This window comes from Microcaecilia unicolor, chromosome 5 (assembly GCF_901765095.1).
Source record: "Microcaecilia unicolor chromosome 5, aMicUni1.1, whole genome shotgun sequence".
Taxonomy (NCBI): domain Eukaryota; kingdom Metazoa; phylum Chordata; class Amphibia; order Gymnophiona; family Siphonopidae; genus Microcaecilia; species Microcaecilia unicolor.
Window position 1 is genome coordinate 221259905 of NC_044035.1, and position 26800 is coordinate 221286704.

Here is a 26800-nt window from a genome sequence, read left to right on the forward strand (position 1 = left end):
TCTTCCGATTTATGTCGCAAGATGGACGTTCTTCTCTTTCGAAAATGAGCCTGTTAGTGTGCTGCTTATCTCCTCTGAACTGAAACTGTCTAAATGCATTTCATTCCCCGATCCTTTCAAACTACTGTACATCTATCAAGATTTCACCAACATAAAGTATAAACAGCATTGCTATTCAGCCTGTGACTGAAAATCTCCCAGTCTCTTTTTCTCGAGAGCTGGTGGAGAATTACCAGAATACACATGAGCAATTGTCCTTATCCCATTTTTTGCCCAAATTTCCCAACATATAGAGTTCTTATTGATTTTGGTTAAAGGGTTGCCCCATAAGGTGGAATGAAGGGAAATAGAGCTTGAAAATTCCATATAATTATCAAGTTCATGCAAACAAGAGAAAGAGGAAAGAATTATATTATTATTTTTCAATTGTTCTGGAATAAATAACGGCAAGAGATGGGGACTTAAAGAACAGCCCCCCCCCCCCCCCCACATCAGTTGCTCCATTGCTAACCAAACCAGTTGATAATGTAGAGGTTTTATCAACCAGTATGACGCCTGACCTAAAATGAATGCTTTGTGGTAAACAAAAAAAAAACAAAAAAATCAGGAAAGAGGACACCTGCATTTCCTTTGGTGTTTTTAAGAGTTTTCAGAGCAATCCTAGGAGGCTTATTATTCCACAAAAATTTAGTTGATATTATCGGAGTATAAAAAAACTTTCGGAAAAAGGATAGGAAGCATACTAAGGATAAAGTTGACTTTGGGCATTAGCATCATTTTAATAGTCTCCTATCGACCCCACCAAGAAAGATGCAATGGTTTCCAAGAAAGAGATAGAGATTTACCCAGCTCCAGGATATACTTCCTATTCAATTCCAATGTACCTTCCAAAGAGGGACATACATTAATACCTAATGATCGAATATGCTGTGAAGACCATAACAGACCATGCGGCAAAACCAGATCAGAAGTAGCATGAGCATTAAGAGGAAGAACCTCCGTCTTAAATTTATTAATTTTATAACCAGAGATATTAGAGTAAATAGAAACAAGTTGAAACAAAGCCATTAAGGATGAGGCTGGATTTGTCAAGAACAACATTATATCACCAGCATCCAATAGAAATTCCGGTTATATTTATATTATCTCTAATTGCTATAAGAAATGGCTCTAGAGCTATCTAACTATATAAATGAGAGGTGACCGACTCACCCACAAATGCGCAGAAGAGAGCAGCTGTCATCAACGTTCCGCGCATGCGTTGGACTCACGGAACAGCTGTCAAGGGGAGAACAGCAGACAAGCATCCCTCACACACAACCGCAGACTCCAGCAAATAGGAAGGGGGAGGAGGGCCTGGAACACGGAAGGGGAGAGAAGGAGGCGGCATGCAAATCGGAGCACCAGACTTCAGGGATGGAGGGGAGGAGCCCTGGAAGATAACTTGCTGCGGAGCAGGTCACTTAAGGGGACAGCAACACAGCAGACAAGCACACCTCCCACAAAACCGCAGAGTCCAGCACGCCATGAAAGGTAAATGCACACGCGACCTCTGCATTCAACATCTACCGGGAGACAAAATCAGAGAACCCACGGCGCTCTTTCCCCCATGTCCAAAGTAAATACAAAAGTTTAAAATAATGTTGACGCTCTATGATGCGGAGGAGGTCAAAATCACGCACACAAAATTCCACCACACATCCCCCCCCCCTTTACCTCACCAAGCCGCGTTCGCACCTGCTACCAACAGACTGCCACACAGAGGAAACACTAAAGGACCCACAAGACACACAGAGACAGAGAAGAAAGTTGCAGACCGTTTATCCAAAGATTATTACTCTATTAAACAACACATTTAAAACATCTTTCACCTACACTGTGTTGTTCAACGGGGATGTAACGGCAAGACTCATAACCCACTGTTTTTAAAATTTTGAATAAAAAACAAACACGTACTAAAAAAACCTAACAACACAGCTCAGCAAGGATCAACTTCTATTTACACAAAAAAACATAGTAAAGTGTACTGTAGACATCAACTCACAAATGTTGCTTACGCTCTTTCATTAAATTTTTGAAAACAAAAAACTCGCCCATTTTAACAGGCTTAACGGCTAGTATTAAATAGATAAGGAGACAGGGGACGGCCTTGCCTGGTACCTTTTTCCAACTGAATCGAATCCGATAGTGTATTATTAATCAAAATTCGGGCCGTTGGATTATTATATAAAACTTTGACCTGCGTTATAAAAAGTTCTGGGGCTTCAAACCATTCAAGAACTTTAAATAAAAAGGGCCACTCGACTATCAAACAGAAATTTGGTGAAAGAGTCTTGAATGGTCTGTAATAAGACGGTGAGGCATAAAGCCAACTTGATTGGGGTGGATAATATTGCCTATAATTTTAGAAAGTCTATTGGATAGAATTTTTGCATAAATGTTATAATCTACATTTAGTAAGGAAATTGGTCTACTACTACTACTACTACTATTTAACATTTCTAAAGCGCTACTAGGGTTACGCAGCACTGTACAATTTAACAAAGAGAGACAGTCCCTGCTCAAAGAGCTTACAATCTAATAGACAAGTGAACGGTCGGTCCGATAGGGCCAGTCAAATTGGGGCAGTCTGGATTCACTGAACGGTAAGGGTTAGGTGCCGAACGCAGCATTGAAGAGGTGGGCTTTAAGCAAAGACTTGAAGACGGGCAGGGAGGGGGCTTGGCGTAAGGGCCTGTGTAGTTGGAGATTAAAGTAACATCTTTTTCAGGCTTTGGAAGAACAGTGATGGTAGCTTCAGCAAACCTATACTCTGGTTTAAAATGTAAGCCAGTGAGAAGGCAGAACAACCTGTACTTTAAAAACAGCTAATCTGGGTAGTGCAGACTGATTTTAATACATCACAGATCCCGCTAATCTCATATTCCCAAACATACCCCACTGCCATACCTGGGAGATGACCATAAGCACGGAATCAATCAGGAAGCTCATGCTGTAACTGTAGCAACTGATCGATCTCACCCCAGGATCGGATCCCCTTGGCTGTCGGACACAGACCAAAAAAGAACCTTCTCCGGGACTTCCAAATGTCACCGTGCAGTGCAGCACACAGGGCCGGCTCTGTCCACGCAACTTCCTGCTTGGGACGGATCAGAGGAGAGCTCAGAGGGAAGGCTCAGTGCAGGCCGCAGGTAGCTTTTCACTAGTGCTGCCAACCAAGGCTGCAGCCTGCAGGGGGCGGGCGAGGAGGATTTTACTGAAAATTGGGGGGTGGGGGGGGGGGGGAGGAGGAGGTAACCGGGTGGAAAGGGGAGGGAAGAGAGCCATCGGGGAGGGGGGCGGAGAGTAATGTCCGGGTGACGTCACGGAGTCGACGCTTGGCACTCAGAGGAGCCAGAACATCATCACCTCACCTGGTACGGACTGTAACGTTTCAAAAGTAAACAGTGACAAATGATTTTAAGGTCTTGCTCTTCTGTATGAGTGAAAACAAAACGTTGCTTTCCTTTGTTTCAAATTGGCCCAGTCAGTTGAAATGTTTGCTGTTCCTTTTTCTCTCAATAAGTACGGTTTTCTTTTTCACGAGCGGTCCTGAATAGGGGCTTTATTTTGTATAACTGTTGGTATAGGCACTGGGTTTATTTTGCATGAATATTTGCATACTGGATTTACTTGGTCAGTGGCATGCTTTGGCCAGGTTAGGAGACTTTAAAATTTGGGGAGGGTCTTGGGTTGATGCTGAGTATCCGGAAGCGAAGGGAGGGTTATGAACAGGGTGGCAGGGTTGAGTGAATGTGTGGGTTTTGGGATATTTGAGGCAGAGTGATTGGGTGGGGTGTTATTTAACGTGTGGCTTGAAGTTCGATGGGGGAATATTTGTGAAGTTTGGGGGGGGGGGGTTGAGATGAAGTGTGGGTAGGGGGGCTAGCAGAATGAGAGGTGTACCTTTTGCATGGATATGTGCAATTTGCATAAGGACAAGGTACCAGAGTTGTGATTATAGACACCAAGGTGCCCCATCCCAATGCTAGAGGCTTACCATCACAGTGCTGGAGATTGAAGGCCAATGAATGCGGTTTCTCTTGTGGGCCCCAGCTATGTCTTAAACCAGCTGTAGCACATGTGCATTCCACTAGCTAATCAATAAATTAAAAAAAAAAAATAATTGTTTTACCTTTTGCTATCTGGTTTCTGCTTTATTCATTCTTATTTTAACTCTGTTGCCAGGACATGTCTATCATTTATCTTCCTTCTGTATCCCTATCCACCCAGTCTGGTACTTTGTGTGTCTGCCCCATCCTCTTGCTATGTTGAGCTTTTCTTTCTATGTGTCATTTTCTTCTTTGTGTCCATATCTCTCTCCTCCTCCTCCTCCTACTACTACTACTTAACATTTCTAGAGCTCTCCTCCCTCCCCATTCCCAGAATTAACATTCTTTCTCTTTATCCTTCCCTATGTTCAGTTTCTCCCCTCATTCTTTCCTTCCCTCACACCACCCGCCCCCACCTCAACCTCTGGGGCCGGCATCTCTCCATCTTTCTTCCCTCCCCCCACCCCCCCAAGAGCCTCCCCCTGAGTCCAGCAGTTGTCCCTTCACTTCTCACCCTCCTGCCATGTATGTGGGTCCCCACCCCTGATCCATTATCTAGGTCCAGCATTGCTGTGCCTTCTACCCCAGACATCTCTTCTTCCCCCCTCCACTTACCTTCCATGGACCAGATTTCTTTTCGTACCCCCCCCCCCCCCCAGAGGCCTCCATCTCCTTTCTTTCCTTCCTGGTCCCTCCTGGTGGCCACCATCTCTCCCACTGTCTTCCTTTCCTCCTGTTGCCCCCACCCCCCTCTGGGAGCAGCAATTATCTCTTCCCTCCCCCCCCCCCCCTCCGGATCCAGCAATTGTCTTTTTGCTTCTCTTCCTCTTGTTATGTGCGTGCTCGCTCGCTCCCCTCTCCCCGGGGTCCACCATTGTTGGGCGCCCTACTCCAGACATCTCCTCTTCTCCCCATCCTTCACCTACTATCCGTTGGACTCAGCACCTCTCATTTTCCAACCCCCCCCCCCGGCGCACCACAAACCTCACCTGAATGGTTGGCAGTGTTGAAGACGCTCCTGGTCAGCACATGCCTCCTTCCCTCTGCTGCAGCCGGGCCGCCTTGTCTGTTGCAAATTCCTCTTTCTGGTGGCTTGGCTGCAGCAGAGGGGAGCATCTTCAATTCTGTTGGCCAGACAGGCAAGGCTTGTGTTGCACCGGAGGGGGTTAAGAGGTTTCTTAGGTTTGTGATTTTGGGCCGTCACTTCCAGTTTTGAGCTCTTCCCTTTGGCCTGGCCAAAGCTCCATGCACCTTCTCAAAAGTCATGGTGGTGGTGGCGTCCTTACAGAAAGGGATGAACTCGAATTCCCTCTATCTCGACGACTGGTTGATTCGAGTGAACTCGCCTCAGGAAAGTCGAGCCGCCACCTCCCGAGTAATCTCACTTCTTCAGTCTTTGGGCTGGATTATCAACTCAGACAAGAGTCAATTGTTCCCAACTCGGAATACTTGGAGGTGCTGTTCGACACGAAGATAGGGAAAGTCTTCCTCCCCAATGGCCAAAGAGTAAAGCTGATGGCACAGGTGCACTCCTTACTTCAAATGCCCCGCCATCGCATTTGGGACTATGTGCAAGTTGTGCAGTCCATGGCAGCAACCCTGGAAGTGGTTCCATGGGCGAGGGCGTACATGCATCCCCTACAGTTATTTCTACTGAGCAGATGGTCGCCAACTTCTCTAGACTATCAACAGCAACTGCCCTGGACAAACACAGCCAGGGAAAGTATGAATTGGTGGGTCTGCCCGACCACTTTGCAGGAGGGCATGCCGCTAACCTCCCTGGATTGACTGGTGGTCGTGACGGATGCCAGTCTGTCGGGAGGGGGTGCTCATTGTTTACACAGAGTGACCCAGTGGACTTGGACCCCTCTCGAGGTGGTGTGGTCCATAAATCTAGAGTTGAGAGCGGTAGTGAACGCCTTGGCAGCTTTTCAAGATCTCCTGCAAGGGAAAGTGGTTCGAGTATTGTCGGACAATTCGACGACGGTGGCATACATCAATCGGCAGTGTGTCTCTAGCAGTGGAGGCATCCCATCTCATGGATTGGGCACAGACTCATGTTCTTTGCCTTTCAGTGGCTCACATTGCTGGCCAGACCAATATTCAGGCAGATTTCCTCAGTCGAACTCTGTTGGATGCGGCACAGTGGACGCTGTCAGCGGCTGCATTCCGACTGATTTGTCAGAGTTGAGGAATGCCAGTGATGGACCTCATGGCCATGGTCCAGAATGCCAAGGTTCCCAGATTCTTCTCCCGAAAATGACAGCCCAGGTCTGCAGGAATCGATGCCCTACTGCAGCCGTGGCCACATAAGGAGCTTCTCTATGGTTTTCCTCCTTGGCTTCTGATAGGAAGAATTCTGCATCGCATCAGTCGTTATCTCGGGCTGGTGGTTCTGGTGGCTCCAGACTTGGCCCAAAGGCCATGGTATGCAGATCTCGTTCAGTTACTACATGACACTCCACTGCGACTTCTATTGAGGACAAGGCTACCGCTTCAGGATATCTGGTAGCAAACTCCCTCCACTGTCAATATATATCTTTTCCCAGTCCGGCTAGGAGCAGCTAGAGGCCCAACTATATCCACAGCTATCCTCTCAAAGGGCTCACTGGGTAAAGGTTTCAGGGGTGTACGGGGTGATCCTGGGTTTTACCCACTCTTTGGCGTGCATCACAGGTTCAACTATACAGCTATAGCTTGAGACACTCCCAGCCAATAAAAGTTCTGGGTCAATCTAGTGCTTGTGCGTGTCACTCTCTGATGTCCTGTTAATGGAATGTAGGAGCTGCTCTCTGTATGCTTTTGGCACAATAAGCTGCTTGCCTGCTGTCCAGGGTCTGTTGGAATCAGCAGGATCAGTCTCTCTGTATAGCAATCCCCCTTCCCATAGGATACGATCTTTGAGTTTCATCAGTTGACTGACCAGCTGTCTTTCGCAGGGCTTCATGTCTGTCTCCTAAATCTGTATCCATATCTGGAAGGTCTCTCCTGATGACTGACAAATCAGGGTCAACAGTCTGCTAAATAGGTGTGTCAGATAAGTCAAGCTGTGCCATACTCGTGACCTTGGTCACCTCAGGAACTGTTTCTGCTGGAAGCACTGGAGCGCCGCCTCCTGTCACTTGGTCAGCTGGTCCCACCTTGACAGGCTCAGGATATAGAACTGGAGAGGTGATCTCTACTGCTTCTGCTTGTTGGGCCATCCGGACCCGACTACAGGTTACCATGGTGGAAATGCTGACTCTGCTGTTGAGGGTAATGTTCTTTGGTCTCATGTCTGTCCCACACAGCATTGGTACCATCATGTTCTTCATTATCCCTACTTCTCTGTATCCAGGCTTATTATCCCAATCCAGGAATACTCAAGCAATGGGTACAGTCTCTCTGGATCTGCTGGCTAACACTACCTCTACAGGAGAGGAGGAGTTTTAGTCCAGTAGATGGAATTGGTTTTACTGCACCACTGGGTTGTTTTATATGCTAGCCCCTGACGCAGCCCTTTAGGAGGGCGAAATGCGGCCGTGTCAGGCCTATTTTAAATAGTGTGGTGAATAAATTATTTTTCTCAAGATTGCCATTGGCGATTCGTATCTTTTTTTTCTATTCCGTGCTGGATCTTGAGAATCGCCTTCCTATTTGTTTTCTTAATCCCACCGTTCTGCCACAAAGAAAGAAGGACAAAGGCGTTTGTGGAGCATGTCAGTGCCTTCTGAGGCGGCTAAGTTCTGCTGCTGGTGTGGGGAAGTGTGAGTGATGCTGCCATCAGCCCACAGCGGGAGTTCAGTGCGCCAGGGGTTCCCCTCAGGCGTCCAGTGAGTCGGAAGCGCAGGGGATAGTTTCGGCGGTTTCCTCAGGGCAGTTAGTGCAGCGCGCGTCGGTGGGTGCCATTTTTCCTCTCAGGTGCGACCAGCTCCGCACGTGGCGGTTGACAGGAGGCACAGCTTGCTTCTGTGGCACAGGCTCCAATGGAGGAAAGCAATTTAGAAGGAGCAGGGGAGTCCCTTTCCTGGATTTTGTTTTAATGCACAATGCCTTTCTTCTGAAGAAGTCAGGAGCTCTTCAGGCAGCCCTGTCTCTTTCTCAGCAAACTTCAGTTGCTGCAGCCTCTCAGTCTTTCCTGCCAAAACGTCCCTGGGTGGAGATTTTGGATCCCGAGGAGCTATTTGACACAGATGGCCCAGTTTTGTCTCCGGGCTCTCCCTCAGAATCATTGGATTTGGCAGATGAGGTCACCCTGCCTTCAGAGGAGGGGGATGACCCGACGGCTGCTCGCCTTTTTCGCAGGGAAGAGCTTCCCTCCATGATTATTGGGGCTTTTGAGGTTTTGGCCATTTCACCCCCTGAATCGTCAGGGGGAACAGGTCAGGTGCCTTCTATTACGTCTGGCACCAAATGCCCACCTCGTTCCTGTCATGTGCATGAGGCCATGAAAATCCTTATTTCGGCGCAGTGGGATATGCCGGACAGTGGGCTTAAGGTTGCTAGAGCTATGTCGCGTCTTTACGCGCTGCCTGCTGCTGACTTAGACTTGCTGATGGTTCCTACGGTGGATTCATTAATCACAGCGGTGACTAATAAAACCACTCTCCCTGTGGAGGGTGGCACGGCGCTCAAGGACCCTCAGGATCTGAAGTAGCGGCCCTTTCCCTGCAAGCTTCAGTTTATGGCTCCTATGCAGCGCGGGCATGCTTATCGTGGGCACAGAAAGCCTCCTCTCCGGAGGACCTTGTGGCTGTTTTGCCAGCCTTAGAGTCCGGTTTTGCCTTCCTTGCGGATCTTCTTTATGATCTTTTGAGGGCTTCGGTGAAGGAGATTTCTCTAGCGGTCACCGCGCGTCGCTTTCTGTGGTTACGACATTGGGCTGCAAACATGGCCTCAAAGTCACGGCTGGCAAGGCTTCCTTTTAGGGGAAAGCTTTTGTTTGGGACAGACCTAGAACTGATTGTGAGGGATCTCGGTGACTCTAAGGGCCAGCACCTCCCGGAGGACATATCCAAATTTGTGTGACCGGCAGGACTTAGATCTAAGTTTAGGGATACACGTCGTTACTGTCCAGGTCGCGGGGGCCTCTTTTCAGAGAGCAAGGTCTTTTCAGAGACCTCAGCCCTTTCGAGGTGACAGGCGAGCCTTCCTTTCCGGTAACAGAAACCAGCCCGCAGCCAGGTCCGCCCAATGACGGGCCCTGGTGCATCTCCAGCCAGTTATTGGGGGCAGACTGCCCCTATTCCTGGTGGAGTGGACCAGGGTAACATCCGACGAATGGGTCTTGGAGGTTATCAGAGACGGCTAGAAGTTGGAATTGGCTCATCCGATTGTAGACTCGTTTCTGGAATCTTCTTGCAAATCTCCCGCCAAGGTGCGGGCAGTTCGTCACACCCTCCTCAACTTACAACAGCCGGGAGCCATCCAGCCTGTACCCCCAGCAGAAAGAGGGTGCGGTCGATACTCCATTTATTTTGTGGTGCCAAAAAAGGGCGGTTCTTGGGAACCCATCCTAGATCTCAAGTGCGTCAACAAGTCCTTACGGGTTCGGCATTTCTGCATGGAAACCCTCCGCTGGGTGATCGCAGTGGTACAGCCAGGGGAGTTTTTGACATCTCTCAATCTCAAAGAGGCCTATTTACACATTTCAATTTGGCCTCCCCACAGGCGTTTTCTTCGCTTTGCAGTGCTCGGTCGTCATTTTCAATTCAAAGCGATGCCCTTCGGCCTAGCCATAGTACCTCGGACTTTTTCCAAGGTCCTTGTTGTAGTGGCAGCCTATCTCAGAAAGGAAGGGATTCAAGTCCATCCTTATGTAGATGACTGGCTTGTGCGGGCTTCTTCTTTCAAGGAGAGTCGATGGGCAACCGACAGAGTGGTCGGGTTGCTTCAATCGCTTGGTTGGGTGATCAACTTCCCAAAGTGCAGCCTTACGCCCTCCCAGATGCTGGAATACTTGGGAGTGTGCTTCGATACCCAGCAGTTGCAGGGTCAGTTGTGAGCTGTGTTCCAAACTCTGACCCCGCGGGCTTGGGACTATGTACAAGTTCTGGGTTCCATGGCCTCCACCTTGGACGTCGTAAAGTGGGCCAGAGCTCACATATGCCCCCTGTAGTGGCACCTTCTGAGCCGTTAATCTCCTCTCGGAGGATTACGAGGTTCGGGTGCCATGTTCGACCCATCTGCACACGATCATGCACTGGTGGTTCATTCAAAAGAATCTGGTGTCAGGCATTCCTCTGCAAAACCCCAGAATGGAAGATCGTGACCATGGATGCGTCACTGTCTGGTTAGGGAGCTCATTGACTCCAACAGACGGCCCAGGGCATTTGGATCTCGACGGAGGCGTCTTGGTCTATCAACCGCTTGGTGTTGCAGGCGATTCGTCTGGTCCTTCGGGAGTTTCTGTCTCTTCTCCGTGGTTGCCCAGTTCAAGTTCTCTCGGACAATTCGACGGCAGTCGCCTACGTGAACCGTCAGGGGGGCACCAGGAGTGCACCACTAGCGTGTGAGGCAGCCCTGAGCCGTTGCACAGAGACTCATCTCTCTCTCTCTTGACGGCTCATATAGTGGGGTCACAGAATGTGCAAGCGGACTTTCTTAGTCGCCACCAGTTGGAGCCAGGGGAGTGGATACTGTTCCCTCTGGCTTTTGATTAGATAACTGCCCATTGGGGATGCTGGCGATGGACTTAATGGCCACCGCATGCAAAGGTTACCTGTTTCTTCAGCAGGGGAAGAGAGCTGGGCTCAGAAGGCATCAATGCTCTTCTACAACCTTGGCCCAGGGGCCTGCTGTATGCCTTTCCCCCGTGGCCTATGTTGGGCAGGTTACTGACTCGCATTACCAGTCATCCCGGTCAAGTGATCCTGGTGGCCCCGGATTGGCCCAGACGTCCCTGATATGGTCAGGCTCCTGTTCGATCGTCCTCTCCGGCCCCAGGCGCAGGACGGTCTCTTGCTGCAGGGGACCAGTCATGATGGAGGATCCCTCCCCCTTTGGTCTTACAGCCAAGTTGAGAAGGAAAGGGTATCCGGTTGCGGTTATCACCACGATGCTTCAGGCTTGGAAAAAAATCCACCTCAATAGCTTATGCTAGGGTGTGGCATACCTTCGATTCGTGGTGTACGAGTTTGGGATTGTCAGCGGCTTCAGTATCGGTTATCCTTGCGTTTCTTCAGGAGGGTGTACAGAAATCACTCTCATTGAGTTCTCTTAAGGTGCAGATGGCAGCTCTGGCATGCTTTAGAGGCTGGCTTCAGGGGGCGTCTATCACCTCCCACCCGGATATGGTTCGTTTTTTGAGGGGCGTAAATCGGTTGCGTCCTCCAAACATGCCAGTTCTGCCATCCTGGAACCTTAATCTAGTTCTCAAGCGCTTCAGCGTCCTCCTTTCGAACCCTTATCAGGGATTACGGTTAAGGATCTTACCTTGAAGGCGATTTTCCTAGTAGCCATTATTTCGGCTCGGAGAATTTCAGAGTTGCAGGCTTTTTCTTGCAGAGACCCCTTCCTGCGTTTTACGGAGGCGGGGGTATCGATTAGGACAGTTCCTTCGTTTTTGCCCAAGGTGGTTTCTCGTTTCCATTTGGGGCACTCTCTGCATTTGCCGACTTTTCGCCAGGAAGCAGAAGCGTAGCTAGGTGGGGCGCAGCCCTGTGTCAATAAATATTTGTGTCTGCTCCTTCCCTCCTGATGCATCTGGCCCTTAAATCTTTTCCAGTCTCTTCTGCCCGTCCGCGTGGTCATTTTGTACTTCCCTGAAGCCTTCTTCCTCCTGCGCAGCACTGCACCGGCGATTCACAGTCAGCCTTCTGCCAGCGTCGGGGCCTCTCAGGCGCATCCCACCTCTGCGGAAAACAGGAAGTTGCAATAGAGTAAGCGGGACGCGCCTGAGGAGAGGCCCCGACGCTGGCAGAAGGCTGACTGTGAATCGCCAGTGCTGCGCAGGAGAGAGAAGGCTTCAGGGAAGTAAAATGTGACCACGGGGATGGGAGAGACGGGCAGAAGAGAAGGTGAAAGATGTAACGTGGGGGGGGGAGGGGGGCTGGACTCCCGCATATGAAAGAGAGAGGGCAATGATGGATGGGGGAAGAGAGACAGATCACAATGCTGGATGGGGGAGAAGAGAAAAAGACACTAATGCTGAATGGGGGAGCAGAGAGAGATATGGGACAATTCTGGATAACAAGGAAGAGAGAAAGATGGGGCAATGCTGAATATGGGCAAGTGAGAGAAAGAAAGAGATTGGATGATGCTGGTTGGCAGGGGGAGAAAGAGAGTGGAGATGCTGCATAGTGGAGGAGGGAGAAGGGGAGAAAAAGAAATAGAGGAGATGTTACATGACAGGGGGAAAGAGGGAAAGAGTTAACGAAAGACTGGGGAATAAGAGAAAGGGGAATAGATGGGCTTGAGTGAGGGAAACATGGAAAAATGTGGGTAGATTCAGTGAAAAAAGGGAGCTTAAAGACTGGATAGTAAGAATGAATAAAATCTAAATGGATAGAAATGCAGAAAAAATAGAAGAAAGCTGAAAGATGAGTGTCAAGACATGAATGTAGTGGAGGAAGTGTAGAAGAAAAGAGAGAGAAAAAAGGAGAAATGGACAGAAAACCCTGGCAAGAGAGTTAAGAGAAGACTGAAGAAGCAGAAACCAGAGAAACTAAATGGCCAGACAAAGGTAGAAAAAGAATTTTATTTGTAATTCTGATTAAATTAGTGTGGTAGCCACGTTAGGGCTTCTTTTACAAAGCTGTGCAAGCGATTCATGCGTGGCAAATGAGAGGAAGTCCACTGGAATTGAATGGGCTTTCTCTCATTTGCTGCGCCGGGAATCGCTAGTGCGGTTTAGTAAAAGAGGCCCTTAGTCAACTCCAAAAGTTAATAAAAAAATTTTTTAAAATGGAAAATTAGGTGATACTTTTTATTGGACCAACTTAATATTTTTTTTGACCAGCTTTCAGAGGCCAAAACCTCCTTCCTCAGGTAAGGACAGTATGCCATAAAAGCATTATACCACCCTGGGCTGAGGAAAGAAGTTTTGGTCTTTGAAAGCTAATCAAAAAATGTGTTAGTGCAATGAAAATATATCACCTTATGTTCTGTTTTTTGATTTATTTGTATTTGTTAATTTCTAATGTAGTGATTGGAATATATCAGTTTTTGAAATTTGCAGCTGCAATCTTTGTTTTGAACACATCACTGTTTCTTTATTTCTGGTGTTGCAATGTATTACTATTTGTCTATATATATTTAGGTTATGTTTGTTATGTTTGTTACATTTGTACCCCGCGCTTTCCCACTCATGGCAGGCTCAATGCGGCTTACATGGGGCAACGGAGGGTTAAGTGACTTGCCAGAGTCACAAGGAGCTGCCTGTGCCGGGAATCGAACTCAGTTCCTCAGTTCCCCAGGACCAAAGTCCACCACCCTAACCACTAGGCCACTCCTCCACAGGTTATGGTTACTTATTCTGTATTTGATGGGGGTCTGTATGTTCTGTGTGTGTGAAGGAAGCTAGGTATTCTGTTAAGCACTGAATGTCTGTGTAGGATCAGTCTGTATTAATCTGGTTTGTTAATCTTTTTCAATAGGTATATTGATGTTCTACTGCCCACTACAATATTTATGTTGCTGATTTTTCCTAGGTAGACCCTTGTTGTGAGATTCCTAGATGTTAGTGCTATTATAGTAGAGTTGCTCTACTGTTCCCAAATGACTTTTGTAGGTTTTTATATTACTTCACAATATGCCTGGTATTGGATGTTGTGTTTGTATTTAGCTCATTCCATTTTCCACCAAAGTCGCTATGCCCACATTAGCCCTCTCCTTGAGTCACTTCACTGGCTCCCTATCCGTTTCCGCATTCAATTCAAACTTCTCTTATTGACCTATAAGTGCATTCACTGCCGCTCCCCAGTACCTCTCCACTCTTGTCTCTCCCTATGCCCCCCTTCGGGTACTCCATTCTGTTGATAACTCTCTCTTATCTGTCTCCTTCTCCTCTACTGCTAATTCCAGACTCCCTTCCTTTTATCTTGCTGCACCTCACGCCTGGAATAAACTTCCCGAGCCTGTACCTCTAGTCCCCTCTTTGGCCGTTTTCAAGTCCAAACTTAAAGCCCACCTCGTTACCACTGCTTTTGACTCCTAACCACTGCTCACTTGCCCTGTCCTTTTATCCTCACCTCTTTATTCCCTTACCCTTAATTGTTCTGTCTGTCTCCTGTCTTATCTAGATTGTAAGCTCTTTGAGCAGGGACTGTCTTTTTGTGTATGGTGTACAGCACTGCGTATGCCTTGTAGCACTATAGAAATAAGTAGTAGTAGTAGATGCATTCATGTACAACAGGTATTTTCCTGTCTCTAGAGGTTTACAGTCAAAGTTTGTACAGGAGGCAATGCAGAGTTAAATAACTTGCCCAAGCTCTCAAGGAGCAGCATTGGGATGTGATCCCTAGCTTTCCTGGTTCCCAGTCCACTTTTCTAACCCATTAAATAACAGTTAATACAGATAATACTTTTCCAAGCATGTTTGGTAACTGTACAGTAAACTAAAGACCAGCAGATCTAAAGCCTATTGGCCATTTGGCAACTTACTGAAAAATTTGATAGGCTATTTTATGGTTGCCAGTAACCACAGAATTTCTGTTACAGTGCTGCTGAATTCCACTGTTCACGTAGCCAACAGGAAGATGCTGGACTGGGAGCTAGGACTGACTAGGAGTCCAGTGTTAAAGTACCTGCATATATTTCCAGAATACTGCAAATACTGTTCTGTTTAATAATTTGCATTATTGTCATACATTATTTGAATTTTTGGCACATAATTCTCTGGAGTGTATTCAGTGTGCATAATACCATCAGTAATAGAGATACTAGGTGGAAATAGCTGGTGCATATGCACCAGAGACACAGCGAAGGGGTCCTTCACTGCTGTGTTCAAAAGTACCCCTACTATCCCTTTACTGCTTATGTGGGTATTGCCCCCACCCTAAGGATTTTAACTAGCCCCACCCCAACCGCACCCTAGCCTCCCAAAACAGCTGAGTCACTGACTGCATATGCCTATGAGGATTTTAACCCTCCCCTCTCTCCCAGTCCTTCATCCTTGCACTGGCGCCTATTTTAGAAAGGTCTGCTCCCCCCGATGTCAAAACCTGGCTATGCCTCAGGCTGCATGGAGTCCTTCATGGTTCAAATAAGTAGTGGGGCCCAGTGTGGCAGTGAAGGAGGACATGGCCCATTGTTTAGCCACTTGCTTCAATGTGATCAGAAAAAAAGAGGGCAGAGTAAGGGGGAGGGTGCACAAGGCTCATGCAAACTGTAGGTGTGTGCCTAGGGGGAAGGGGAGCAAGAGAGAGAGAAGAAATCCTTGTTCTCTGCCTCCAGTTCCTTGCACAAAATTCTGCAAGGCAGGTGCAGATTAGTTCTGCATTGTGCAGTTGTGCAGAATTTCCTCAGGAGCAAGGGCATCCTGTGGCCATCCACTTTCGCTTCAGGCTTACTCAACAGCTGCATGCAATTTGTGTAGCTGGTGTGGCCCCACGAGCCCCTGCCAGGTGGAGATCCCACCAACCCCTTTTAAAAAATCCTACCATCGTCAGCAGCACTCCGAGCCACTGATATTGCCATCACAGGCATGCTCAGCTCTCTTTCTTGCTCAGTTCATATGTAAGAACTGAGTATGCGTGGAGCAGCACCGATGTCTGTGGTTTTCTGAAGAGGGTTGGCAGGCCACTTGGCCTTCAGTTGGTTAGGCTTGGGATCCCCACCAGCTAAGGTACTTCATTTTTAAGTTTGCCGGGTGGGGGTGGGGTGGAGGAGGTGTGGCACAGGAGATGGGGAGAGGAAATGCATGCCCACCCACTTTATTCGTTGGCCTCCAAAAATTTGCCTTCTGGCTATGCTACTGCCCAAGAGTAAGCATTTCAGGTTATTACAAAGCTTTCAAGTTGGACATGGGAGGGAGAGGTGTTGGGTTCATATTGTTTCAGGGATTGCGTATCTTCATGTAGCCAGGCGTTTCATCCTACAGGAGGGTCCCATTTGACGGCTGGCAGTTGGGATACATCCTGGGCAAAATGGATTGGGTTAGCTGTGTGTAGTAGTGAGGTACTTGGCCTTTTTTTATACTGTGATTTAAATGGTGTATTACATTGTAACACTATCCCTGCAGCAGAAGACTTCCAATGTCTGTTTTTCCGTGTTAGTCCCTCTTAGTCTATTACAGGGGCGTAGCTACGGGGCATAGGCCCCCATAGATTTGGCCCTGCCCCCCCCCCCCCCCCCCCACCGCCAACCCCTTTGAACCCCCCTCCCGCCACCAACCCTCACCCACCGCTGTCGGGTATCTTTGCTGGCGGGGGTCCCCAACCCCCGCCAGCCGAAGTCCTCTACTCCGGCGCGGCCGCGTTGCTGATCTGCAAGGACAGGCTTCTGTTTCTGTGAGTCTCCTGCAAGGCCGCTTTGCTGATCTGCATGGGCAGGCTTCTGTTTCTGTGAGTCTGTGAGTCTATTACAGGGGCGTAGCTACGTAGGGGCATAGGCGCCCGTAGATTTGGCCTTGCCCCCCCCCCCCCCCCACCAACCCCTTTGAACCCCCCTCCCGCCACCAACCCTCACCCACCACTGTCGGGTATCTTTGCTGGCGGGGGTCCCCAACCCCCGCCAGCCGAAGTCCTCTTCTCCAGCGCGGCCGCGTTGCTGATCTGCAAGGACAGGCTTCTGTTTCTGTGAGTCTCCTGCAAGGCCGCTTTGCTGATCTGCATGGGCAGGCTTCTGTTTCTGTGAGTCTGACGTCCTACACGTATGTACAGGACATCAGACTCGCAGAAACAGAAGCCCGCCCTTGCAGATCAGCAATGCGGGCGCGCTAGAGAACAGGACTTCGGCTGGCAGGGGTTGGGGACCCCCACCTGCAAAGGTACCCAACGGCGGTGGTGGGAAGAGGGGTTCGAAAGGGTTAGCGCTGGGGTGGGGGTCAAAGGTGGTGCTGGCAGTGGAGAGGTCAAAAATGGTGGGGAGGGGGTTAAAAATGGGGGGGTCGGCGGCACCGGGGGGGGGGCTAAAATGTGCCCCCTCTCACCGAAGTTTGGCTACGCCCCTGCCGGGAAGATTACCCCAAGCAATTCTGGTTCTTCGCTGCCTCGACATGAGACGGGTTCTTCTCAGGTATTTGGAGGTGACGAATGAATTTCGTCTTTCTGACCATCTCTTCGTCCTTTTTGGAGGCAGTAAGAAGGGTCATATGGCTTCCAAGGCCAGCATAGCCCGTTGGGTGTGGGAGGCCATCACTTCGGCCTATGTGGCATTGGACAAGCAAGCCCCTGCGCAAATTTGTGCTCATTCTACGTGAGCTCAGGCCTCCTCCTATGCAGAGTCCCGTTTGGTTTCTCTGTAAGATATCTGCAGAGCCGCTACATGGGCTTCGGTCCATATGTTCACTCGTCATTATCGGGTGAATGTGGCAGCTCGGCAAGATGCGGTGTTTGGCTGGTCGGTGAATTCTGCCAGGTTGGGGTGTCAGAATTGTTGCAAGAATTACCACTATTGTTAGCAGAATCTGTGGTACTTCAGGAGTCAAACACCACACACCAGAATGAGAGAGAAATCTTCTTTATTTGCCAGCAAACAAAGTAGGACATCAGCACTAGGTCTCTTCTTCTCTTTCTCAGCTCTCTGTGTCTTGTGGCTTCTGTCTCAGCTCCTTCTCTTCTTCTGTTGTCTCTCTTCTAACGTAAGCTGCTTCTGCTCCCAGTTATATAGGGTCCTACACCTCTCTAGCCCCCCTTTCTCACCAGATGGTAAAGAATAGATTGATTACCCTGCCTTGAACTAATTATTACTTTACATTTATTCAAAAATATCAGTTACATAGGTTTCAGATATTTCCTAAACTGACCTATGACCTGGGGCCTCTCACACTAGACAATGTGGCACCTATCTCTTGCATTTTATTATTATTCACATAATCAGTTTCCCAATCAACGTCATACTAACTGGGTTCTGGCATTCATTAAGGGGTCAAGGGCCAATCTTGCTTAATAGCACACATACATGATTTGTTATTACTTTCAGAAAACCAGTCCTTCATTTAGCTATTCATCAAGGAGATGACTTGACTTTCCCTGACCTCTTTCACCTATTAGTTTCCTACACAGAACTCGCTAGGACTGTGGATAATTCAAACCAGATGATGACCTGTTAAAACTGCAGACAAAGCTTCACTTGAAAAGTCAGTCAAAGATGTAACACTGGATTGAAAGATATTCTATATAGAAATAGAACTTATTAAATTACACAGAATAAAACATATTCTAAAATAAGCAGAAATCAGAATTCCTTATAAGACAAATTCTAACTCATCTAGAATTATCTATATTTAAGCTATCTCCTTCTAAACAGCATTCAATCTAATCCTTTAATCTGCCTGCAAAACTATCCAGTATGCCTTGCTCATAATGGCCTCCAGATGTGGTAAATAATTACTTCTCTCTGACCTTTTTAACCTCTAGTCTAGCAAAAGCTAGACTTCTGAGTAAATTAAAACCAGATGACATTCCTCCACTTTACAGGACTGAAACAAACTTTAAACACCAAATTAATATGATTTCTTTGCCCAAGCTGCCTCACCGCCCTACTTGAGGACTGCTTGGTTACATCCCGCAAGTCTCTGGATTGATCTGTGGGACGCTATGGAAGGAAAAATTAATTCTTGCCTGATAATTTTCTTTCCATTAGTCCCAACAGATCAATCCAGAGGCCCCCCCCCCCCTGGATTTACTGTCTGCAGTTTTGTTTCGGTTGGTTAGTTTTTTTGGGTTCAATTGTTTTGAATGTTCCTTCATTTGATTAAATAATAAAAACAAATAAATTTGGAATTGGTGGAAGTATGTTGGGCATTTGGTCTGACAATGTAAGGAGAGTTTTCTATTGTTTCCATTCCACTGCTTTGGTATTGTTCATACTGAGGTTTACTTGGTTGCACAGGTCCACATATAGCAAACCTCGGAGGTTCTCTCTATCTCCACCTGCTGGTAGAGGGACACAACCCACAAGTCTCTGGATTGATCTGTTGGGACTAATGGAAAGAAAATTATCAGGTAAAAATTAATTTTTCCGCTGTCACATTAATGACCCCTCCCAGTATATATTGATAACCTTCATAGTGGCCTGAAAAGAAAACTGTGATCATACACCTTGAGTGCATATACATTACATAGGACTAGTTTTTTTTCCCCACATAACCCCTACCAGAATTACATATCTCCCATTAGAGTCTACTAGGTTTTATGATTTACCAACAGCTGCCCTTTCGTAACCAGAATTGCTATTCAGTGATCACTTCTCCCACTCAAGCCCTGTGCAGTTTCATATACTCCTTAGCTGATAAGTGTCTCTTCTGTAACTGTGCTACATCAGTATCCTTTGCTTTCAAAAAGTTTAAAATTTGTATTTGCTTAATCAGGAAGTAAATCCCATTAACTTTTAATGATGTAATATTTCCACTTCAAATGCATCCAAATTATCCCAAATATCAACACGCCTGCACATGTTCCACACGCAACCTACTCCGACCACCTAGTTGCACAAATCCCTCCGTCTCACCATCATCCGCTCTGCTTTATTGAATGCTCCCAAATCCCGACCACCCTCTCTCTCCATTTTTCCCAGTTCAGTAGAATGGTGAACAGTTATTCCTTTGGTATAGCTCCTTGATCCTTTACAACTTTGAGTCAGAAGCTCACACCTTTAAGGTTTACAAATTGGTAACCTTCCAGGCCATGCATTTTCACATCTGGGCTATTAATCACTGTTCCTGAATATCCATTCTCATTGGTCCTTGCATGAACGGATGACTGCCCTTCGTTTTCGTTCATTACATCACCAGTCCCTTATCGCACAAATGACCACCACCTTTTCCATATGCGCTGGCTGGATGAACTAATCCTAGGAAAACAAAATGCCTGTAACTCCTGGTGCTTAGTGCTATGTGCTTCATACTACCAATCGTAGTATTAAGCACTTGTGCAACCTTAGGTTCCTATGGTAGCAACACCCGTGACACTCCTCATTTGAAACTGTTGAGTGCTAAATTTAACAGCCAAAGGGTATACGCAGAAGTGAGAGGTCTCTGTGCATCTCCTGAGTCTTCTTGTTCCTGCAGGAGTGGGCATTTCACAACCATCCCATTAACCTCTGCCCAGCCAGTGTATATGTTATTGTTGATCATGTGCCTTGGACAGCTAAGGACCCAGTTCACTGATGCGTTGGGAGGGGGGTGCTGCTGTGCCATGCAGGTCACCAACTCCTGCCAGGGTTTAAATTCAGCACAGCCCAAATATCTTCATCACCAAATTAAACTGATAGGCTTAACTAATTTGGGGGGGGGGGGGGGGTGGCTCTTCTTGCATTGGGCACTGCTGGCATTTTGGTGCATATCCAAAAATATATATATAGGGGACCAAAAATTACCACAAATGCATCTTCCTGCTAATACTAGAACTTAAGACTCCCATGTATAGCATAGTGGAGCTCTTCCACAACATGTCTCATCTTACTTGTGGTGTATTTCCTAAACCTCGGGCATCTGCAATGTGATCTTTCACCATGAGAGTTCCTCAGAGTACCCAAAACGTTTCTCATATCAGGGCTAGTACACATTTGCATGTCTCCCTGGTGATAGTTTTTTTAACTATAATGGTGTATTGAAACATAAAGTATATGCCCCTATTGTAGAGCTGAGAGCAATATGGTGCAAGTGCTCTGTGCCAGGCTGCTACTTGAGCTGAGAAATATTCAAACAGCAGCAGCTTTTCCCTATGAACCTCTAATCCCCACTTCTTTTATAAGCTCTCGTAAGGGTGACCTCGTCAATGAAAGTCACTATGCACACACTAGCAGGCCAGTAAATACACTCTCAATTTGCCGTTTACAGGCCAGGCCGCACCAGCAGGGCCCAGGAGTGCTGGCAGTTGTTGCTTACATAATGCAACCAACTCCAGATCTGAAACTGCCTCCAGTAGGCTGATGATGTATTGTTCCTTCGATTTCTGTTTTCTTGATCCTCAAATCACTCCAACAGGCTTTCATTCTCCATTTGAGTTGCACAAGTTGTTTTCTCAATCCCTCTGTGAACAATTCCTGCACCGTTGCCCAGATTTCAGTATCCATTATTTACATTACCTAGTTAACCAATGACTCTTGCATATCTTGGAGTGTCATTTGTAGCCATGACATCTTATCAAGTACTGCAGTGATGCATTGTGTGAGGTGTCGGACCACTTGTTCCAACATGATCAAGACAGGCAGCTCGGGACCTGCTGCCATTTTATCTCCAACTCCCTTTGCCTTTTCCAGTGTCATTCTCTTTGTTTTCTGTGACATAATCACCCAGACTTTATATCAAGTACCCCACACTTGCTTGTTTTATAATGTAGGAGGGCTCTTAATAACAAAATCGAGAGGAGAAAAGAGGGGAGCTCTGCCAAGGTGAGTCTGCTTACCACTGGGTCATCACGCGACTCCTGTTTGGAAACTTTTTATAGAGATGTTTGAAAAAGATGAGGTAGTTTAAATTCATCACCGAAGATTTGATATTAATCAATAATACTCTAATTTGTTTGGTGTATCAGGGGTTGAAATGGTTATCACACCAGGCTTTGTACTTCTTTCTTTCTCTTAAGTTTCAACAATTTTTTATTGATGACATCACAAACAATACATCCAACAGGCTCAGCATACATCAAGTTAGAAATAACACCAACAGTATAATAGCCAAATAAGGAGCTAGTCATCAAAATTTTTAACAATCTCATGAAACAGAAACCGTTGAATATATCAAAAGCACTTTTTTTATTTTTAATATGCAATTAAGTAAGTAAAAGTGTATAAATACTTTTTAAATAATATGTGAGTGCTCAGTAAGGTGCCAATTGCTGCGGCTGGTCTACAGCATAGCAATGGCTTACATCATACCATCATCGTGCTCAGCCCTACCTGCCATCCTTCTACTCTCATATGATAATACACTCAGAAAATGAAAATTAAAAATTGTGCGTATGTATGAGGAGGAGGCAAAAAAACAGTATTTAGCTTGAGGCTGAATCTTTAACTGTTGTCAAACTCCCGATGCTATAGACCAGCTGAGCTTGATTGTGAAGTCCAGTGGGAATAATGCTCTGAGCTGGTAAGTTCTCCTGAAGACGCCTTTAATGGCGAAACACTCGTAGTGTTGAGAACGAGAGAGTGATCGGGAGGGACCTGAGTACGAGTGTGTGTAAGATATACAATTGAGATACAGCTATGAGTAAAGAAGAAATTCGATGAAAATTTTTACAAGTGTTTTTTAAGCATGAGCACCTGCACTTCACAATCAAGCTCAGCTAGTCTATAGCATCGGGAGTTTGACAACAGTTAAAGATTCAGCCTCAAGCTAAGTACTATTTTTTGCCTCCTCCTCATACACACGCACAATTTTTAATTTTCATTTTCTGAGTGTATTATCATATGAGAGTAGAAGGATGGCAGGTAGGGCTGAGCACGATGATGGTATGATGTAAGCCATTGCTATGTTGTAGACCAGCCGCAGCAATTGGCACCTTACTGAGCACTCACATATTATTTAAAAAGTATTTATACACTTTTACTTAATTGCATATTAAAAATTAAAAAAAGTGCTTTTGATATATTCAACGGTTTCTGTTTCATGAGGTTGTTACAACATTGAAACCAGGACTTCAAGTTACCCCAGAAGTATAATAGTATCAAAAGTTTTAACACGTCACCTCCCCCGGCCCCACCCCCATAACCCAGCCCCTCGTACAGAACCTTAAACTTATCTAGAACAGAAATATCCCTTAGTAATGTACGAGTGAAACATCCCCTACAGCCCCCCTCCCCCTTCTAGACCACCCTGAAAACGAAATAACCAACCACCTTTTTTTTTTTGAATGCTAGAAACATATTTATTTATTTGGATTTTGCTCACACCTTTTTTTAGTAGTAGCTCAAGTGGGTTACATTCAAGTACACTGGATTTCTCTGTCCCTGGAGGGTTCACACACTGATTTTGTACCTGAGGCAATGGAGGGTTAAGTGACTTGCCCAAGATCACAAGGTTTTGAACTGGGTACCTCAGGATGTCAAGATCAGTGCTCTAACCACTAGGCCACGCCTCCCTCCATATACATATTGCTCTACAGTGGCAGATTACTGTCACTTTCTGCACAAGTTAATGTTACTAGTAGATAGAAGAAACCTCGCCCTGTAACAAAAAAAAAAATAGATTTTTATAGAATAGGAAAGAAATGGATCCAAAAAATGTCAGGTCATCATTTTCCATATTATGCTTGCTTGGTAATTAGCCTCAGTGATGGGCAGAGGCCAGAACCAATGTCTAATAGGCACTTTCACACTGTTGCAATCAGAACAGAGACTGCACTCAAACAATAGGATAGAAAGGCACATTAGATTTTTTTGTTGCGTTAGAAAAAAAATTGTACAGATGAGTTGAATATGATCCTGCCGTTTTTCAGGGATGTTGCCTTTTTTTGGGAGTGTGAGCCAAATTCAACCCATTGCTCGAAAAAATTCATTGGCATCTTGCTAGGACCACAAAGAACATAAAGATAAACATTCCAAAATCAGAGATTGGGGGTTAAATTTTTATAGTGCTGCTGCTGCATCCATGATACGGCCCAACACTGCTACTGCTTCAATTTCAACACACCCTCCTTTGGGCAAAGCAGCAACCTGGTATGCTGCCCTGGCTGGGAAGTTATTCTAGAAAAACCTTTAGACTTCATTAACACCACTGAAATCATTCATGTCAGTCAGCAAGACGGTAGTTTTCACAACATTGCAGTAGTTACAACCTGCAGCTTTCAGAATTTCTCCCATATTCACAAGAGCCTGTTTAGCTTCCTCACCACCAGCTACAAGTTGTCCAGATGCGGGGTCCATGCCCAACTGTCCAGAAATATACATGGTCTTCTCTACCACCACAGCTTGGCTGTAGGGCCCAATGGCTGCCGGGGCTTTAGCAGTGGTAATGATCCGCCTGACCAGTGAAGCCATTTTTCCTTCCTTCTGTAATCGATCCTACTATATGTTTAGCCACCTGCAACACAGTGCAAACTTCTTACTATACCTACGCGCCAATAATAACCAACCACCTTTAACATATTTAACAGCACCTACCAAACATACACAAAAAAAAAAGTGTAGGTGTGCACACTGCCATTTTATATGTAGGCGCGCGAGGTCCAATTCTCCCAAACACAGTAAGTCTATCCTGAAAGAAGTCTCCTCGCACCACATACTAGAACACCCAAAATCAAATCTTAGTTAAGAATTAAGGATTAAGCTCCTGGCCCAATGTGGAAGGGACCGAATATACACATCCCACACTTCAAGAAGCATTTTTTGACGCTTGAATGAACACCTCGCACACCGACACTCTAAAAGCATCAATGCATGCAGATGATTCCTCCAAGTCCAAAAGGAGGGAACCTCCTCCTCTACCCACACCCCTAGAATAATTCTTTTACCCAGTACTCCTGCTTTGTGGAGAAACAAAGCCTGTGAACGATTTTGGATGCGGAAAGTTTCATACTTATCTAACAAAAAACCCACAGGGGATAAGGGAACCACCCGGCCCAACAATTTAGTAAGATAGAAATATCATTACAAAAACTCCTAATCATCGGACAACCCCAAAACACATGAAAAAAGGAATTTTGACTTTGCCTGCACTTTTGACAAATCGGAGAATCTATCACCCCCCACCTTAAAGAGTTGTTCCTGCATGAAATATGCTCTATGTAGCGTACGAAATTGGCTTTCCCTCAGCTCCACACTCGCCAGTATCTCTGGGATACGCTTAATAAGCTTATACGGATCTACGGATGTGCCTGACAACCCCAGATCTCGACCCCATTTAGCACTCAGAGCCCCAAATTTCTGAGGTGGTAAAATAGATTGCAATTCTTTATATAAACCAGACACTGACAGCCCTCCACCCCAAAACTTATCAAAAAACATCTGTAAACATGTGCCCAGGGAAAACGATAAAGCGGACGTATCCAGGGAACCTATATAATGCCTCAACTGATTATATGCAACCCTCCGTTCACGCAATATATTCCAAGAGAACATCCTACCTTGCCCATCCAACACATGTTGTAACAGAAAATAACCCCTCTCCGCCCATCGTCTAAAACTCACATTATCAAGCCCTGGTGAGAACTGCAAATTACCCAAAATCGGTAGCTGATCTGAGATCTCAGGCTGGCCCCCCAAAAGTGGAATCAAATAACGCCACACCTGTCTCAATGACCGAAATATTACACTGCGGCAGACACGAGGGCAAACGTCCTGTTGGGGAATGCAAGAGGGAATGGACATGCCAAGGAGAATAAAAGGCCGCTTCGTATCTATGCGGCGTATAACTATGCTCCTCCAATATCCAGTCCCCCAGGTGTTGAAGAAGACAGGCGTAATTATATAAGCGCAAATTTGGAAGACCTAATCCTTCGTATGTCCAAGAACCAAGTAGATATTTAAAAGACAATTTCGGTTTCCGCCTGGCCCAGCAAAAATGAGACAGCAATTTCTGTAATGTGACCAAATCTCTTTTCAACAACTTGAGGGGCAATAATTGAAGAACATACAACCACTTAGGAAATAGTACCATATTAAAAAGTTGGATTCCACCATGGATCGTCAGCGGAAGATGTGCCCACTTAGCCAATTGGGCACCAGTGTGATCCAGTAATGCTGTAAAATTCACCTTATAAAGAGTGACTGTATTTTTAGGGAGCTGAATACCCAAATAACGAAAGGAGTTAACCTCCCATTTCAAAGGAAAGGGGCCCCTCCAGTTCTCCTTGACCGAAAGCCTGGTAGGCAACGCCAGGGACTTATCCAAATTCAGTTTAAAGCCCGAGAAATCCCCATATTCACCAAAGCTCTCCATCAACGTTTCCAAAGATGCTTGGGGGTTGATAATATCTACTATAATAAAAAGCACCTCCAGCGTTCTGAAGCTGACTCCGTGGCTTCACTGAAGGATTCGTAACTGTGTACCCACCTCTCTCTGCCCATGTCTCTCTGCCCTGCCCTCGTGTCTAAACGTGATGACATCGAGGGCGGGTAATCAGACGGCAGGAGTGGACACCTCCAACGTTCCGAAGCTCACTGAAGGGTTCAGGCAGCATCTTAAAAGAGTGGGAGAAAAAAAAACGCCTTTCAAAAACGAGCTCCGTTTCAATAATACGGATTGTTCACCTTTACAAATGTAATAAGGTAACTGTTGAAGGAGAAAAGGGAGCATTTCCCAGGTGGCCTTTGCTGCTACAGCACGCTGGCTCTCAGCGCCCGGAATTGGGACGGAGGGAGGGGGGGCAACGACCCTGGAACTGGGAGGGATGGTGGGAGGGAGGGGAGCCACCCTGGAACTGGGAGGGATGGTGGAAGTGAGGGGGGGCACCCTGGAACTGGGAGGGAGAGGGTGCAACTGGGAGGGAGGGGGGCCACCCTGGAACTGGGAGGGAGGGAGGGGGGCGACCCTGCAGCTGGGAGGGGGGGAAACCCTGGAACTGGGAGGGAGGGGGGGGCTCCTGGCACACACTCTCATTCTCACACATACACTCTCTCTCACACACACACTCGCACCCAGTCTCACTCTCTCTGTCACACATTCACTCTCTCTCTATCTCACACAC

General features: G+C 46.7%; 3 protein-coding genes across 5 annotated transcripts in view; 1 reads left to right on the forward strand and 2 right to left on the reverse strand.

Moving 5' to 3' along the window:
* Positions 1-3240, reverse strand: part of GPR89B (G protein-coupled receptor 89B) — a 171118-nt gene extending 167878 nt beyond the window's left edge. For both annotated transcript variants that reach the window (XR_003942217.1, XM_030203795.1), the window contains exon 1: positions 2950-3240. Coding sequence is in view for 1 of the 2 variants with exons in the window: in XM_030203795.1 (XP_030059655.1) it covers positions 2950-2991 (42 nt within the window). In the remaining variant the exon portion in view is untranslated. The remainder of the gene's footprint in view (positions 1-2949) is intronic.
* Positions 3241-3337: 97 nt separating this feature from the next.
* Positions 3338-26800, forward strand: part of GTPBP8 (GTP binding protein 8 (putative)) — a 143085-nt gene continuing 119622 nt past the window's right edge. Inside the window, exon 1 of one of the 2 annotated variants that reach the window (XM_030203796.1) lies at positions 3338-3416. The gene's annotated coding sequence lies outside the window, so the exon portion shown is untranslated. The other variant, XM_030203798.1, reaches the window with a different exon arrangement.
* Positions 23561-24174, reverse strand: LOC115470546 (2-iminobutanoate/2-iminopropanoate deaminase-like). Its single transcript, XM_030203799.1, is given in 1 exon segment — positions 23561-24174. A coding segment is annotated over 1 exon segment (411 nt). The 5' UTR covers positions 24153-24174; the 3' UTR covers positions 23561-23741.